This window comes from Xenopus laevis, chromosome 9_10L, assembly GCF_017654675.1.
Source record: "Xenopus laevis strain J_2021 chromosome 9_10L, Xenopus_laevis_v10.1, whole genome shotgun sequence".
Taxonomy (NCBI): Eukaryota; Metazoa; Chordata; class Amphibia; order Anura; family Pipidae; genus Xenopus; species Xenopus laevis.
In genome coordinates this window covers 69118916-69137430 of record NC_054387.1, presented here as the reverse complement: position 1 = coordinate 69137430, position 18515 = coordinate 69118916, and the positions used below count along the sequence as shown (strand labels likewise).

At 38.3% G+C, this 18515-nt stretch overlaps 1 protein-coding gene across 2 annotated transcripts in view; it reads right to left on the bottom strand.

The window, feature by feature from the left end:
• The window catches only part of LOC108701330 (polypeptide N-acetylgalactosaminyltransferase 13), a 152649-nt gene that overhangs the window by 97861 nt on the left and 36273 nt on the right, over positions 1-18515 (bottom strand). For both annotated transcript variants that reach the window (XM_018235781.2, XM_018235782.2), the window contains exon 2: positions 11973-12141. In XM_018235781.2, coding sequence (XP_018091270.1) covers positions 11973-12141 — 169 coding nt within the window. The remainder of the gene's footprint in view (positions 1-11972; positions 12142-18515) is intronic.

Genomic DNA, 18515 nt, shown 5'->3' with positions numbered 1-18515 from the left:
TAATTATTTTACATAACGTCAAAATGAAATGTATTTTCCATCTAATGTCCTCATTAAATCTGAAGATCATGAATAGTGAACATTAAAATCAAATGATTCTGTTAAGGATTTTGATGCTGAACATAAGCAAATTAGCTGTGAGTATCAACTCTGTAGCACAGAGGAGTCCAATATATGCCCCTTCAGCTCTCATGAACAGCAAAACATATATATTGAGTCTTGAAAAAGATTCTATTAGTTCCAACAAATATATTTGAGGGCTGTTAGGAGGTGCAAAACAACACCTTTGTGTACCAAAGCAGGTACCTTAGAAGAAGCACCTACTCAAACTGTGTGATGAATTTCTGGTGCACCACCCTGGTGGGCCACTGGAGGCTTTTGTAGCATGTACTTGCTAATAACCCTAACTAGGGATGCACCAAATCCAGGATTCGGTTTGGGATTTGGCCAGGATTCGGCCTTTTTAAGCAGGATTCGGCCGAATCCTTCTGCCTGGCCAAACCGAATCCGAATACTAATTAGCATATGTAAATTCACGTGGCTTTTTGTCACAAAACAAGGAAGTAAAAAATGTTTTCCCCTTCGGATTCAGTTTGGTATTCAGCCGAATCTTTCACAAAGGATTCGGGGGTTCGGCCGAATCCAAAAAAGTGGATTCGGTGCATCCCTATCCCTAACAGACATCAAGTATCTCATTCTTCTTCACTGTTTCTACCTCCTACCTCATTAACACCAGGTTTCAGCAATCCAACAACTGAGGTCTGACATAAGCCTGCCTTACACAACTCCTATTTGCTTGACTTTTAAACTTCTAGCTGTAATCCAGCCACTAGATGATTTTCTGAGGCTCTGATTGTCAGCATTGGTTTCTGAGTTCCACCCTTGGATACTGTGTCCCTGCCTTGGTGCCTGAGTTCTTGAGTCACGGCCTTGATTTTGAGTGACTGTCTTGGTACCTGAGTCCCTGCCTAGGTTCTTGAGTCCCTGCCTTGATTCCTGGGTCCCTGAGTTGCCAATCTGTTCCTTGTCTTGCTTCTGTCTGCATCCATTTACCTAGAGCTATTGTGACATCTTGCAGCTTCAGCAAACTGTTTGTTAAACCTACCAGCATCTGTCTTGAGAAGACAAGAGTTAATTCCAGGGCCCGATTGTGTCCATGGGCCCTTTACTTTGCATCGTGTCAGTTATCCATCAGAGGAAGCTGAACTGGTGAGTTTGCATTAGTGGAAGGTCAAGTATATGGGTGCAATACCTTTGTGCATAGCTTTATGCACATTATTTATAAATAAACCTTAGTATCGCTTAAATCATATATATATATATATATATATATATATATATATATATATATATATATATATATATATATATATATATATATATATATATATAGCAGCAGTCCATGAAAACCACGACCATCAAGCATAAATCAAAGAGTTTTTATTCGTGCATGGTGTATCAACGTGTTTCGGCTCACAAGGAGCCGTCGTCAGGTCATCCTTGAAAAAGGTCCCAAGAGGGACCGAAACGTTGGAGCACTGTGATGTGTAAAAAATAAAATCACTTGATTTACTAAGGGAAGTGCTGGCCTGGGAGTGCTTTATTATAAATTGTGAGTATATGATTGATATTTGGCCGTGCACCCCTGCAATTGCTTTGTTGGAGTGCGGATACTGAAGATGTAATATATAGTGAATAAAGTACCCCCTCTTGTAAAATATAAGGATATTATAAGTTACCGAGGAGTTTCATGACCATATAAAAACACGAGGCCGAAGGCCGAGTGTTTTTATACGGGTCATGGAACTCCGAGGTAACTTCTAATATCCTCATATTTTATAACTGGGGGTACTTTATTTATTATAATACACAAATTTCAGTGAGTCATGTGACAGAAATGACATCACTACTCACCGTTTATAACTGATGACATCAGAAGTCACCGTTTATAAGGATATAATTTACAAGATATTCATGGCTTTTGTGTATTATATATATATATATATATATATATATATATTCCACCAAAGTGTCGGCACTCACGAAAAATGATGTTAGTATGCCTGGGTGCAGAAACAATAAATTCATCCATAACGTCCCAAAGGAATCCGCACTCACAGGTCTTAATTTAAATTAAAAATATTTATTTAGAACAAACGACTAACGTTTCGGCCTCTCCGAGGCCTTTCTCAAAGTGATCATTTTACAATAAACATGCCTTATATACACACAATCTGGCGGGAAACAATAGTAGCGATGACGTCTACTGCTCGTCAGAACAAAGCGACTCCCTTCATGGTAAAAAGCACAGAATCATTTGTATTTCATTATAAGGTATGTATTACACTTAAATCTAACAGTATATTTTTAACTAAAAACAAGTTTAAAACCCAGGCATACTAACTTCATTTTTCGTGAGTGCCGACACTTTGGTGGAATGTATTGGACAAAGTTTGTGCCTGGCACCCGTGCTTTTTTGAATATTTAAGGACATTTAATTTAATGCTTTTTACCACGTCTAGCGATGGAAGCAACAGCCCATACTGACGCTTGCCTGCTTTCTTATATGTACTGAAGATATACCCTCGCTCAACCACTATCAGCCGCTACATTAACTGACCACCTGAACGACTGCAGTAAAGTAACCGTGGGTGTCACAAAGATGTGTGTGAGACCGTATTCGGTGAGTGAAGGGCGATTGTGCTCTACTGGCTATTTGAACTTGAGACACAGTGATGTCCTCGTGCAGTGAAATTCCCTGGCCATTTGGTATCTGGAACCGGGGCTGCAAGGAGCCTCTCTGCTGAGCACCATGACAGCTGCGTGAGTGCCATACCCGACCCGGTTATTTGATGAGAGAGGGATGCCTGCCATGGTGAGTGCCGAGAAGGGACTACCTGCAACTTATTGGAAGCGGGATCTCCACCGCGAGGGCTGGCGATACCTCACGATCGCTTATTACTATAATTGTCGAGCGCCAAACATGGGCGATTAGTGACCCACTGGCAGCTAAGTTTCTACTGAAGGGGTGTGCTCGGCGGTGGTATCCGACGTCGATAACCATCTTTATATATATTGTGGAAGCCTCAACAAATCCAACCTGCATATAACTATTTTGCTGTTCCGCTGTGGGTGCACACTGAATGGCGTACATACCTAAAACAGGTCTGGATATACGCAGATTGACTATACTACACGGACTTGAACACCGGGTGGTTTTTCTTTTTTCTATTTTGGGGAACTTAATTCTATTTTTTATATATATTTTTACTCTTTATTTTTTCTTTTTCACTGTGGAATTGTGTTGTTCATTATTGCATGAAACAGCCTTTTGTTGACAATAAGGGGAGGATATAGAGCCACGAGAGGGGAGGTGGTTGATTAATGCCATATGTAATTAATGTTTGAGGTTGACAGACAATATGTAGTTTTTTATTTAGTATACATGAGGGTCTATATAGGGGTACACTTGAGTAGTGTCACATGAGGGGATATATATGGGATGTAAGTAGCATGATTTACTGAGTTGTGCACCTCAGTGGACAGCTTGATTGAGCAGCACTCATGAGGTTAATGTTAGCATTACCGGAATATGTGAATAAATATATACAGTATATTAGAGCTTGTGGGAGGAATAATTATTGAGGGTTACGCATTGTGGATATGTAATAAGTGATGTATCAGGTAGCGTTTTAGTCAGGACCTTTTGACATCCTCAAAGTATGTTTAATCAGTGACACTAGAAACAGAGTTACAAATTTGAACATAAGTAGTCATCATATTGTTACAAAATAGTTACAAAGAAACAGTGTCTTGATGTATTGGTTTTAAACTTGTTTTTAGTTAAAAATATACTGTTAGATTTAAGTGTAATACATACCTTTGAGAAAGGCCTCGGAGAGGCCGAAACGTTAGTCGTTTGTTCTAAATAAATATTTTTAATTTAAATTAAGACCTGTGAGTGCGGATTCCTTTGGGACGTTATATATATATATATATATATATATATATATATATATATATATATATATATATATATATATATATATATATATATACCTGCAAACTAGTAGGAAAAAATTATCCCAACTGTTGATTTCACTGTTGCTCTTTCTCTTTCATAGTGAACTTGACATGTTGTGAGCTAGACACCGTACACTTAGCATTTCTTGGATTACCCACAAAGCATCAGCCGAAGTGAATCCAATAGAAAAGGAAGTCAATTTCATGCTAGGCTAAGCTTGAAGTTTCAAATCTGCATTCACTTTTCTAGATGATGTATTACCGCTCAAATCAGCTCCGATTATGTGCATCATTTATCAAACTGAAATGCCTTCAGCACACTCTTACAAGCCAAGTGTGAAAGGGGCTTTAGATTGTAAGCTCCACTGAGGCAATCTTTGTAAAGTGCTGCATAACATGTAAGCATTAAATATCTAAAGGTTAATAATAAAAGTAATAATAAAAAAAGAGTAAATAGCAGTTTCTCTACACATTTATACATAGATACATTTTCAAACAAAACTTATCCAATCCAAGTCAAACCAAGGATTCATAAGGGCTCAGAGACCAGTGGCCACTTCCATGAATAACGAGCTGGCCCGTGTTCAGCAGGGCTGTATTCATGAGGAGCAGAAGAGAGTGGTGTGTAGGCAAGCTTTTAAGCACCATGTGATCTTGCACTTTTGCCCAGGGTAATAGTAGATAACCTGTATAGATTTATTTAGGGCTCATATGAGTTTATCTTCATAGATCCAGGAACACTTCCTTTATACCAAGTTTAAGTACAGTAAATGAAGATCAGCTGGAATTCTGTACATTCCTTTGAAACATGGAACGGACATACTGGGGGTCATTTATCAACACTGGGCAAATTTTACCATGCTCAGTAACCTATGGCAACCAATCAAATTGCACCATTCTACCTGCAACTGGCTTTAAAAAGCTAATCACTGATTGATTGCTATAGGTAACTGCCCACGGGCGAATTTGCCCAGTGTTGATAAATAAGCCCCACTGACATATATATAATATATATAATAATATAAATAATAATATGGGTTTGTAATACTTCTGATAAGGGTTGATAGGGGTTTCTGAGAATTATAATTCATAACAGGCTATAAAGCCTTGCTCTAAAAGGCCCTCATATACCATATTTTAGCCCAATACACTAAAGTCCCCCTTTAGTCAATGAAATGTGGAAAGAACAGCTGTTTATCAATCCAAATATCATACCCATCTTACATCTGAATTAGTAACCATCCCCCATATGTAATAAAAGGCACTAAGTTTGCCCAGGAGCAGTAACCCATAGCAATCAATAAGATGTTTGCTTTTAGACAGGTGACCAGTAAATGCTACCTGCTGATTGGTTGCTATGGGTCAGTGCTCCTGGGCAAACTTAGTGCCTTTTATTACATAACCCCCTAAGTGTTTAAATCCAGCCTGTAATGCTTGGGTTAAATCATTCTTTGGAAGCAGCTATTGTTGTTTTCTAGTCCAGTCTACAATTGACACTATGACCACCATCATATAGCATAGTATGCTTAATTCCAACCCAGTACTGGCTGAAAGCCTTCATAGACACCTTATTGGAAACTGCCATGAATTGATTGGCTCATAGAGATAAATATTTCATGACTATCTTGTAACCTGCTGAAAGCTTATTGCTATAGTCAAACATTCGGACCATTTAAGACGCCTTTACACTGTGAAGTGTCATCAGAATGTAATTGTATAATCTTTCTACTCAGGTTAAGATGGCCATATATTAACTGATATTTGTTGACAACTCACCAGCACCATTGTCCTAGATTGGTTGGAAAAGTGGGGAAAACACCATTGGACTGTGGATGCCTTCGTCCCATACACAGAGTTTTGGCAGGGGCCAGATGAACAAATGATCCCAATATTACTGAGTGGCCAATTAGAACAAAAATCTGTTTGTTTGGCCACCTTGCCAAACAAGTGGATTCAGATGTTTATAGCCAACTTAAAAGACTTAGAACACTGTAGGTAGCTCATTGCATGAGTGAGACTTTAGGAAATCTGATATAAACTAACACACTTGTGAAAAAAGTGGCTACTTTATCGTGATACAGACTTTTTTCAATGTGGTATAAAGTTAGATCACATAATTTAATATTAAAATTATATAAAAAAAAAAAAGTAGATATGGAATAAATGTGCTGTCTTTTAAGAACCTGTGTTAATATTTGAATACTAATGTTAAAATGGGGTTTTAAAAATAATATGTTATTGATATTGCCAACTATTCTAGAAATCCATTAGAGCCTTCAAATTATAAATATTTACAGTGGCAGTGTCCCCCTGCCGAGTTGGAACAATTACAACAAAATGTACTGTACACTCTGAAAAGAAAATATGTTCATCAGTTCTTGCTGCAAAAAAAGAAAGATTTAGGTGGAAAGATGTATTACAACTCAGCACAGTTATCCAATATAACTCTTGTTCAGCCTCCAGAATTAATTTCTTTTCTTTGGAGAAAGCTAACAATACTGTAACTCTCACCTTCAGAAATCAGCCTGGCTTCTTTCCAGTGGCGCTACATGGTCAAACAGCAAAAGAGTTGTATAGACACTTAGAGGTATATAATACAGTAGGTACTCCAAGAACATTTGAATATTTTTTTTTTCTTCTAATTTTCACATTTCTATAAAATATTCTGGCATGAATATCCAGTCTGCCAGTAATATCCAGTCTAATACTGTGCACCCTTTGCCACAGCATCTGTTTTGTAGGATAGATGATGTACAATTCTTTCAAAGCCCCCAAACCATGGCTTTGTATCATATATTAATATTGCATACCAGTTATTATCTCAACTAAGCCATCTAAATGTCCATTTAGCAGCTACTGGGCACCCCCACAGCCACTGGATTTTTCAAAGCCATGTCACTATGTGAAAGTAGCACTATTGCATATTAATCAACTTCTGGGGTGAGGTTCCTTTCAGTGGTGTAAGTATAGAGGAAGCAGACCCAGGGGGACAGGGTCTGCTTCCTCCAGCTGGAAATTATTCTGCCCTCCCCAGGGAGGATGTCTGTGGCCTGGAGACACTGGTGGGAATTAGGGAGTGAGGAGAAGGCAGGTGGGGGGCTGGGTAGGTCGCTGTGAGCCAGGCCCTTTGAAGATGTTTTTGCGGAAGGTGGGGCTGGCCCACACTACTTACGCAACTGGATACTTTTTCGAGTTTGTCTAGAGTCTATCGAGAGTAAAAAGAATGCTGAGAGGGTTTCTTTAAGTGATATCTTGAGCCTTTTGCAGCAATGCCATTTTCCAAGGACTTTACAAGAACATATTTATCCTGTTAGTTTCCACTGAAAGCTCCACCTAGTGGTAGAATGTATTCATTAATAATAATAACCTTGTAAATTTACGAATATTTGAATATTGTTTTTTTTTTTTGAGTTTTGACAAACAATATCATTGTGAGGATAAAAGAATAAAGAAAAAAAGAAGTTGCTATGGGTCTTTTTAAAATATATACATAAATAAATGTAACTGGGGTAGGGACTGTTGTGAATGAAGAACAATCCATGTCAAGTGCTGCTTCATAATATGTCACAAATATATAAATAAAGAAATAACAAGAATAATATATAATATACTGTACTTATATTGACTGATATAATAAGTCAATAGTGTAAATATCAGTTTCTTTAAAGATACATTTTTAAGTCCAATAAAACCTACAGTGCACAAGAACCTAGAAATGAATTGAAAATCCATTGCTAGGTGCAAGTTGCAGTGCCAGAAGGCAAGTTAGGCATGGGTAGTGAGCTGGGCACCGTAGCCGGGCATTTTGCCTAGGGCACCTGGCTGGCCTGGCTCGGCTCTGCTTGCAACCTGTTCTATAGGTGCAAATGATTTGATAGGCAAATGATGCCTAGGGCAGGTATGGGACCCTTTGTGCAGAATGCTCAGGACCTGGGCTTTCTGGATAAGGGATCTTTCTGTACTTTGGATCTTTATACCTTAAGTCTACTAGAAAATAATGTAAACATTAAATAAACCCAATAAGCTGTTTTTGTTTCCAATAAGGATTAATTATATCTTAGTTGGGATCAAGTTTTAGATACTGTTTTATTAATAACCGTTCTTAAAAATATGTATTAAAATGGAATCTATGGAAGACAGCCTTTCTGTAATTCGCAGCTTTTTGGATAAAGGGTTTCTGGATAACAGATCCCATACCGGTACTTTTTACTGGATGTTAATTAAACTGCATAAATCCATATGTTTGCTGACACATCCTGTGGGTTTTCTTAATGTAGGCTATGATGTTCTAGGTTACAGGAAAACCCCATATCCAGAACACCCCGTGACCTGCAGTATTCCAGATAATGTATCCCAAATGGCAAATTTGCAAGGACTTGCTAGTACATGCCTGATTTTGCAAATATGGAGCAATAACTTTGCTCAGTATGTATTCCATCTCCACTTTATTGTATCTCAGTGCTATTCTTGATAATGGGCCACAAAAGATCAATGCAGCCATCTAGGTGTTATATTGAATCCTGAGTGTTTCACATAGCCGTTTCCTAGGTGTCAGGATCCAAGAGTGTACATTATTATGATCGCTCCATGAATGATTATATTGTTTTGTATTTACATTTTCTTATGAAAGAGGAACTCATGAAAGGAATGTGTTGTCTATTTTGCCACTGAATTCCTCACAGTGAGATGCCCTTATGTATTTTCCTCTTTCAGCTTTGATTCATTGTACAGTCAAAGAACACATTCAGTCACGGATCTGGAAACCACAGTGTCAAAGGAAGCAAGCAGATATACTATGTTCAGTCAATTTTATATTGCAGTTGTTATTATTCCTGTACAAAGTGTTGTTTGTGGTATGTGTCTAGGAGCAGAGTCGATGGTGGCTGTTGATGTCTTTAATGGACAAACATAAAACTGTTTAAAATTATTGCAAAGATACTGCTGCCTGATTTCCTTCAGGCTCATTATGGTGTCCTTGATTTATTGGACAGCTCTTAGGTGTAGTAGGTCACAGACCAGAGCACTGATTGGCAACACCAGGGGTGTCCGAACTTTTTGCAACGAGGGCCATACTTGGTGAGATGAAAATGTGTGGGGGCCGACCATTCAGCCTAACCTCCATTACGAGGTAGCTAGCTTGCGATCAGGATAATTCACTCCTGGAGATGGACGCGTAAACAGCGTTTAGGAAGTGGAGAAGTTGCGTCTGTTTGGACTTATTCTCTGCGCCTCATTTAAACAAGAAATCGCGTAGCAGTAATATTTGGGCACATGATTCGTGAAATGATCTGTCACTTGGTCTATACTGCTGCCTGTGTGCTGAAGTTGTTGGCAATAGACATGTACTGGCATGTAGTGACGCGCCGTTCTCGTATAAGTCTTTAGTTTACTGTACTGGCACATCAGTATGTCTATTGCACCTTCAGCCCTAAAGAAGTATGTGAGAGCAGCGCATCACTACGTGCCAGTATGTGTCTATTATTAACACCTTCAGCACACAGGCAGCAGTATAGATCAAGTGGCAGATCATTTCACTAATGTGCCCAAATATCACTGCTACGGCTACGTGATTCCTGATTGCACTGTGCTGGCGGGCCACAATATTATTAATTTCATGATGGAGGCTGAGGGTTGGTGTAAATTTGAAAACGGACCGTAATGGGCGCCCGGGCCTGACTTGGCCAACGCATAGTATCTCACTAACACAAAAATAAACACTTCTCAGAAGATCATCTCACTCTTCCTCACACACAGTGGTCCCTCTTTCTACATAAGCCTCCAATCCCCATGTCATGTGGTTAGCATTCCCTTTAAATCGCTGTTGTGTGCAGCATACAGTGTATGAGCTTCCGCCAAGTTTCCTCACAACAGCTCTACTATGTGCCCAATATCCTACATCCTCTACCCCAAAATACTCACTTCTCACTGGGACAACAGACTGTCCTTGGTGGCTAACCTAGATATCTCTCATTCCTAGAGCAAGATTACACCAAAACGCCAAAACAAGCTAACTCACCAAAAGGAAGTCTCTGGCTCCTGCACTTCTTTATATATTGTGCCTGAGAGCTGCCATATTGCATCCAAAGCAATGTCTGTTTATGACCAATGGCACATTTTTTCAAGGTATAAAATGATATTTTGTAGTTAGCTGCCCCCAAAACAAGTCAGTGATTTATGGCTCAGTCTGTTTGTAAAAAATATAATGTCTGAAGTACAAAGCTATCTACAAATCTTTTCTATTTTCTGCAATGTGTTTTGGTTCTTTTCCGCAACGCAGCTAAAAGCACTGATTGTTTCTGCTGTAAATAACCAGCCTCCAGCATATGGTCAGATGAATGGATTCTGTCTTAGTACAGAAAAATAACATTTTACCTTCAGGGGATACTGGCATAAGCCCATCCACATTTGTTATAAGGAAAAAAATGGAATAAAGGCATTAATGTGCAAAGAATGATACAAAATGCATAATGATAAATTGCCTTCAAATCTCGGTCTATCAAAGGAAGAGAATATAAAGCTTTAGAAGAGAGGAATATATTTAGATGTAAAATTTGTATAATGAGCATACAAAAGAAAAGAATGGTGAGGAGACATCTCCTCATTTAGACACTAAGCAGAAGGAATTATACTCCTAAATTTCCACTCTCATGGAATAAGAATTCTAGGTCTGAATGTAAATGTGCAAAGACAGTGGGGCAGTAACTTCAGGAAGTGTCAGAAGAACATTGAGCATAGGACTGGCCAGATATGGGATGACTTTGATTTAGTTGGCCAGCTTAAATATATTGCAATATATGGACAAACAATCCCTGTTTTGTTTAAATGGTAAGGTATTTTTTAGTGGCTGTATGCACAAAATGTCTCATTGTCATAAAAATATTGAAAATGGGTTGAGTGCAGAGGACTCTTGTATTTGTCTGTATGAATTTTGTGGTCACAGCTTCATTGCACCCCGCACAACATTCCTTTATTTGTTATAGATTATAGCTGCTGTTCCCATCAGGAAATTGCCTGGTTACTTATTCTAAAACATGAAATTCTCCATCCGTACATGGACATCTCAAGAGAGCATTGTATAACCCAGAAGTGCCATATTACTATAATCCCTGCATAATGGCCAGCGGAAAGGACAGTTTCATAATAAAGCAATAATGAGATATTGCATCCAAACTGAGACAATGAAATCTTACGGTTTCTGCCTAGAAGAGGATGTTGAGGGTATGCAGTATCACTTTCCAATAATGGAAATCTATTTGTCTTGGCCACAGAAGTATCACTGGTATCAAGTTAAACAGGAAATCCTGTAATACAATTCATGTTGACTCATGTAATTGGATCAATAATTCAAATGTCTTTCTCAAAAAAAATCTAGAAACATGAGTAATCGACATAAATAGTGAGATTCGTGCATTCTGCTTAGCAGTGTTGTAGCTTAATATTTTCTGAAATAAATACAGGATCTCACCAATATCATCATAACTGAGGTGTCAGCTGAAGTCCTCTGCCCCAAGGGACTTACATAAAGATAATTACTTTTATATATATTCAAGAGTACCGTGGAGATGGGTTACGTACAAGCACAAGTGCAGTGTGCAAAATGCAAATCCCCATATTTTTTACCCATAATGCAGCATTCCCCCAAAAATTTAAGCAATGATGCAATCATCACATGGAGCAAATCAGCTTCTATATACTGGCTTGCCGACACCATCTCTCCAGTACAAATAACACACTGATGTTGTGAGTCACTAACAGGTTTTATTTTACCTAACTGGCTAAATCCAGTTGACAGCCAACAGCAGGGCTGGGATGTCTGCAGCAGGTTAGGTTGGGGAAGCACACTAACTTTGTATATTAATTACAGTTAAGTAAGTTTCATTGTTATGCAGACCCATTTCCATGCATCATGAACCCAATCATTTGCATACATAGAGAGATTTTCAACTTACCCTTCCAACCTCACATCAGGAAGACTTCGGTTTAAAGCAATGAGATCACTGGCCATCAGGTTGAACTGATTGATTTTAAATAACTCCTTCATTTTCTCTTGATCATCTTTTGGAATGATGACAGCTTTCCCAAGTTCCCCTGGTCCTTCGGGACTTCTTGAAATGACAGCTAAAACAACACAATTAAATAAAAAAAACATGTTTTTCATTACTTGTCATTTTAAAGATTCCATCAGTCAGATTGGAAATGTATGGGGAGAGCATTATTGTAAATTTTGCACAATGATGAAAGCAGGTAACAAGTTTACTTTATAGTCTACACTGTAATCATTGTAGTAGATTAAATACGGTACACTCAACAATATGGAGACAATTGCCATGTTGGTATGGTATATCATTGGAGAGGGAAATGTGTGGCCTCAGTAGACCAGGGTTTGGCCAGAATGTTCTATATTTTCATTTCAAACCTTGGAAGTTATGCAACTAAAAAATATACTGACCCACATAACTGCACCTACCCATCCATAAATCCAAAACTCCTGATGGACATATTGTACAGTAGATTGTTCTGTTCTGGGCCTAGGGTATTGTAGCTAGCGTTCTCTGTTAAAACTCAGCCAACAACCAGAACTCCAGAAATAATGATCTAAAGGAGTGTTGGCAGCATGATCAGCGGATGTACTTTTGGGAATGTGATGTGGTCTTCACGATACAGAGTTGGCGTGCAGCACTGTAATGATTGAGTAGACCCCGTGGCTAACCACCTTATCAAAACTGCTGTGCAGGTGAAACCACAAACCCCTGTGAAAGGAGTTTGTACCATTTAAGAAAAAATATACTGTGAATTTAGAGCAAATTCTATTTGAAAGCATGTATATAAACCTTCTGGTGCACGTAGAGAAAACAGAACTATAGTGAGAATAAATTCTTTGCCGGCTGATCTATATGTAATCAGGCTATGCTTCAGGAAGACGTGTGCTTAAGAATGCTGATGAAGAAGGCTGTGTACCTTCAAGGATTAAGCTATATAATATTTTGCTTTGTCTACACTGTATGTTGTGCAGTTAAAAACACATCAGTCCTAATATTTGCTGGTTCTGTGATCTACAAGACCAGGGGTGACTGCTTTACAAAGCATTTGAGGTTCACTCATTGCTCAGAAACTATGGCAAAATGACATTACATTATAATAACTGAAGGATATTTTCAATATTTATACAAGGCATATTCAATCTGCTACCCAGCTGCTATAATAGCCAAGATTCACAGTATTCCAAAATATGTACCAGTGTACAAATAAGCAATTTGAATGCAGGTATTCCTCACACAGTCTCGGAATACAATGGACACTCCTCCTCCCTGTGCCATTAAACATCACACAATTGTGATACCTAAGGGAAAATAGCTCTTGGGACAGGGTGTACCATAATGTTAAAAGGAGGCTAGGAACAAAGACATGGTGAGGCCACTTTTCTGCCACTTATATGGAGCAACCTGATAGATATCTGGCCAAAAATTGGCCAGCTGGGGGATATCACCCACATTTGAGACCTTGCCAAATGAGTGGATCTTCTAATGTATGGCCATCTTTATTTTGCTTTCATTTGACCTACAAAAGTAGTGATTGGTAGTAAATGAGAGGTGCCGAATATATTAATTGAAGCACTTACTATTGCTTCAATTTCACTACCTTCTTTAATGGTGTTACTGACTTAGCTTGCAGTTACAAATCCGCCACTGTCTCACTGGCATGCTGCCTATGAGTGCCTTATCACCTCCCGCAGGCAACCTGTTGCATTATAAGTTCATTTAAAGAAGTCAGTAGGGGACATGGCATGATATCAGACTCATCGTAGCAAGGATAATTACCTTTGATTTCTCATAGCCTGTACAGAGAGAGATACCTAAAATCCATGCAAGCCTAGGTATACCTTGAAATTTATAGGAAGATGTGAAAATATAGTCAGCCTTTAACTTTTGAAACAGCAGGGAAACAGGCCATATGTGTAAGAACAGGTTTCAGTATTTGGGCAAGGTTATGACTGAATTATCATGTTCCATTTGTCTGTGATATTTTAATATACCATATTATTAGGTTTTCAAGAAGTGCTAGGAGTTCTACATTCTAAAGACACGTGACATGTATCTTTGATCTGAGATCACTAATGCTGCTTTACAAACAACAAACAAAGCTTTGGGAAACACATGTGGCACTCTAGATACAGTACAAGGCAAAAAAATGTGGGTGTGGCTTCTAATCATTTAAAATGACTGCTTAAGGCACTTCATTGCTGACACAAGTGCCACTGTGTCATATAATGACATCCTTGACAAGCATTTGCTTATTGGTTCTATGATTGAAGTTTACAGACACTTTCTTTTTGCTACTCATGCACCAAGTAATGTCCATGCAGAGCTGCTGTGCAGAGATGGGAGAGGAAGAACTGCAGAGAGTCCTGACCTCAACCCAAATGTGGGATGACTATGAGCACAAACATCAGCTCCCATCCTCCTTAATGTTCTTGTAGGTAAATGGAAGCAAATCCCACCAACATTGTTCCTAGATGTAATAGAAAGCCTTTCAAGAAGATCAAAGGTTCTTCAAGCAGTAATGGAAGGACCTATTTCATATTAGAAGCCATGGTTTAGAAATGAGATGTACATGTACTTTACTAATAACAGTTGCTACTATGGATAAGAATGAGTGATATGAAAGTTGCCAATGAAGAAGACAATAAAATATGTTATTATTAGAAAGAGGGTGCCATAGGACAGATCAATATTACACTTTCCAGTAACAAGTACGTTTTAACCATACGCAATAACTTATGTATAGTCTGGAATTCGAATTAAAATTTTGCTCCAATGCTATCATTATCATCATATTGTTTGGATTTACTGGCATTTCTCTTAGATGGAAAGAACACTTTATCATGCAAATTGCATTGTGCATATCTTTTAATTAGAGTAGCACTTGCCTAGCTGATTAATAAAATGGGCCTTTGGACTACAGTAATGTTTTGTTAAGTGGATCACTACAGGAAATCTTTGTCTCCTTCAGTGTTAATGATTTCAAATGTCACTTCCTCCAAAAGAAGGCAGGATGCACCATCTGTTAATTAAATGCATTGTCAGAAGACAAAGGAGAAGGTGCTTCAAAGGATTTCAGCCAACATTTACTTTCCGGTTCCCAGAATATTAAAAGATAGAAGATAGAAAAATATGAGTTATATTATATCTAGCGGCACAAGAAATGAATCCTGCTATTGTTCCCTCTGCGGATAATAGATATGAAATATCTTATTATCATAATATTACATTTTGGACAAATTTGGATAAATTCTACAATTGTTCCCTCTGCGGATAATATTTGATTATCTGAATATTCTGTTTATGAAACCTGCAGTTTTAAATTCTAATTCCTTTTTTTAATGCCTTTGCTACTTATTTTTTTTTTGTATTTATATAGCACCAAACTCTTACACATCAGCCCCTGCCCCAGTGGAGCTTACAATCCAAGATTCCTATCACATGCACACAGATAAAATTTTATTAGAAGCCAATTAACTTGCCTGTATGTGGATGGAGCATGGGAGGAGACCAGAGTATTCTTTACACCAGGGGTCCCCAACCAGTAGCTCGTGAGTAACTTGTTGCTCACCAACCCCTTGGATGTTGCTCCCAGTAGCCTCAAAGCAGGTTCTTATTTTTGAATTACAGGCTTGGAAGCAACATTTGGTTGCATAAAACAAGGTGTACTACCTAACAGCTTCCTGTAGGCTGCAAGTCCACATAGGGACTACCAAATGGCCAATCACAGCCTCTATTTTGCACCACCCAGGAATATTTTTGGTGCTTGTGTTGTTCCCAACTCTTTTTACATCTGAATGCTGTTCAGGGGTAAAAAAGTTGGGAAACCCCTCTCTACACAATCACAAGGGGTGCATGCAAACTTCTTGCAGATAGTCTACTTACAGGAGTCCCAGTGAGTCAAGGCAAAAGTACGGGACAGACGTAAAGGCATAGGAGTGCAACTTTACAGAGGAGCTTTGGACACAAGTACTTCTAACAAATGGCATCAATTTGGAAAACAACTGTAGCGATTTGTATGTCCGCGATTGCAGTAACAGCCGTAAATGGGCCCTTCTAATTTTTTTGCAAAGCCAAAGCTGGATTGTTATCTCATAGTTGACTCATAATCACCTTTGCCCTCAGTAAATAGCAATACATCCAAATGACTCTCTCCAAATTCTGCACAATGAATTCTATGGGGCAGATTCACTAAAGGGTGAAGTTGTGGTCACTAGCGAAAATGTGCTAGAAATCCAATCCACAGGGACCTCGACAATTCACAACAGACACAGACGACAATTAGCTAGCAAAAGCTCCGATTTTTGCTCAGACGATTGGCTGTTGCTCCGCAAATTAACTAAAGAGCGGATTTTACTGAACGTTACTTCTTCGCCACCTCAGACCAGGTGAACTGCTAAAATGAAGCTAGATCTTCCTCAATTTTATGTCACTTACATCATATCCTGTCTTCCGAAAATGCATTACAGTTTGCCTGCAAAAGTCCTAACTTTAACTTTTTTTGCTTTAACATTTTTCCCCAGACATTTGAGAACATATGGAACATATGAAACATTCATTTTACAGTGGGATCATGTATAGGGCATTATATTAACTCTTTTGTCTTTATTAAGATAATGAAAAGTGGTACTTCAAGCATTTGCACCAACATTTAGAATAATATGTCCATACAATGGTGTAGTGGTTTGCATTGTTGCATCAGCAGGGTTCTAGATTCCATCCAGGGCACTACCTGCAATATGTTTGTATGTGCTAGTGTGGGTTACCTTTTGCGCCTTTCCTCATTCCTCTGCACAACTGACCATGGTGTGTATAGGGATAAGGATGATAGGGATTTATACTGCAGCAGTAGTGGTTATTAGTGAAGCCTAACCCCTTGAATGAGTTTTATTAGTGGGGGGTTGAGTTCTCCTTTAAAACCTTTCATTTTTTGGTGTTACTGGGGATTTTACTATAAAGAGATAGGTCCTCTTAAAATGTAGTTCCATTTTCCTTCGGTGTGCAAGGAGTGATAATGAAACTTTTTGCCCCTCTTTTTAGCCCCTCTTTCCACTGTTTTTATGTGCTCTCAGACATAATGGGAGGTGGAATGAACTGTAAGAATTTGTTTTAAAAGCTGTCCTCTCTTTCTGCCCTTACCCATCATTAGTATTATTATTATTATTATTATTATTATTATTATTATTATTATTATTATATATATTTTCAGTTGAGCACAATTATACAACATTTTCAACACAAATTCTTTCCTGAACCTACCAGTTGCTGGGTATTTCCAATTGAAATTGGATTTTCAGACATTTTTACAAGCTCTTTTTTACCAACACGCATAACAAATGTAATCACTGAATCATCATGTAATTCTCTTATGACCTAATTTCCCTAATTTATGCAGGATATAATGGTCTGGGAGTAAGAGGGTTTTTCAACCTCCCACTGTGACTCTCTAGAATGCAACTGGAGGAAATTAAAGTATATTAATAATCCATGCGCCGTGTTCGGTTCTAAAAAAGATGCATTTTTATTATGATTATTGAAGCATTTGACACAACAAGGTGTTCCAGCAAGGCCCATTTTATAACCATGCAAAAAGGATAAGAAATACTGTAAATGTGTTTTTTGTGTTTGTGAATAACAGCAGATGAGTCCCATAGTCTATTACAAAGAAAGATTGGCTTTTGCTATCCTCTTATAACCCTACTCCCCCCCCAGCCCCCATCTTATTTATGCGTTGTATAATGGAGGCATGCAATCGCTATATTGCAGCAAACACCATGGATTAAACATGATTGCCTTATGCATCTGCTCGGATAATTTGCTCTATTTACAGAATGTAAGCAGGCTATGTAACAAGATTAACCAGTCAGCTGGGGTCAGATTTCAGGCTCTGACTCTAAACATCATTATTCATACATGATGCCTACGCTGTTACCATGCTGCTCCCCTGCTATGGGGCTCAGAAGAACCTACATGCAATAAATGACTCTCAGGCATCAATCAGCACTGCTAAAGACAATTACTTACAAATTACATTCCATGACACTGTGCTGTTGGATGTTTAAGTAAATGTTATAATATGTTTTTATTCTCTTTATATTGTCTTTAGTATCTTCCTGAGGCATTTCATCAAGTGGCCCTAAATACTGGTCGTGCAGTTCATGATATAATAGCAAAGCCATAAATTAATGACCTTACAAAATTAAATACCACCTAAGCAAGAACGTTTATATAGTATTGATCAAATCCTTTTTACTTAGTGGAAACTATTTCAGGAAATGCTGTTGCTACATGCGCCATGTGCGTACTTCCTTTTGGGCACAGGTCAACAGTCTGGCGGTACTTTATTCATTAGCAGAGACAATTGGGCCCCATCTCAGCATTAGTACCTAACCTCGCTAACTGGTGGAACGCTACAATATCACAGTAAGACTATACCAGGCAGATTTTTTAAAC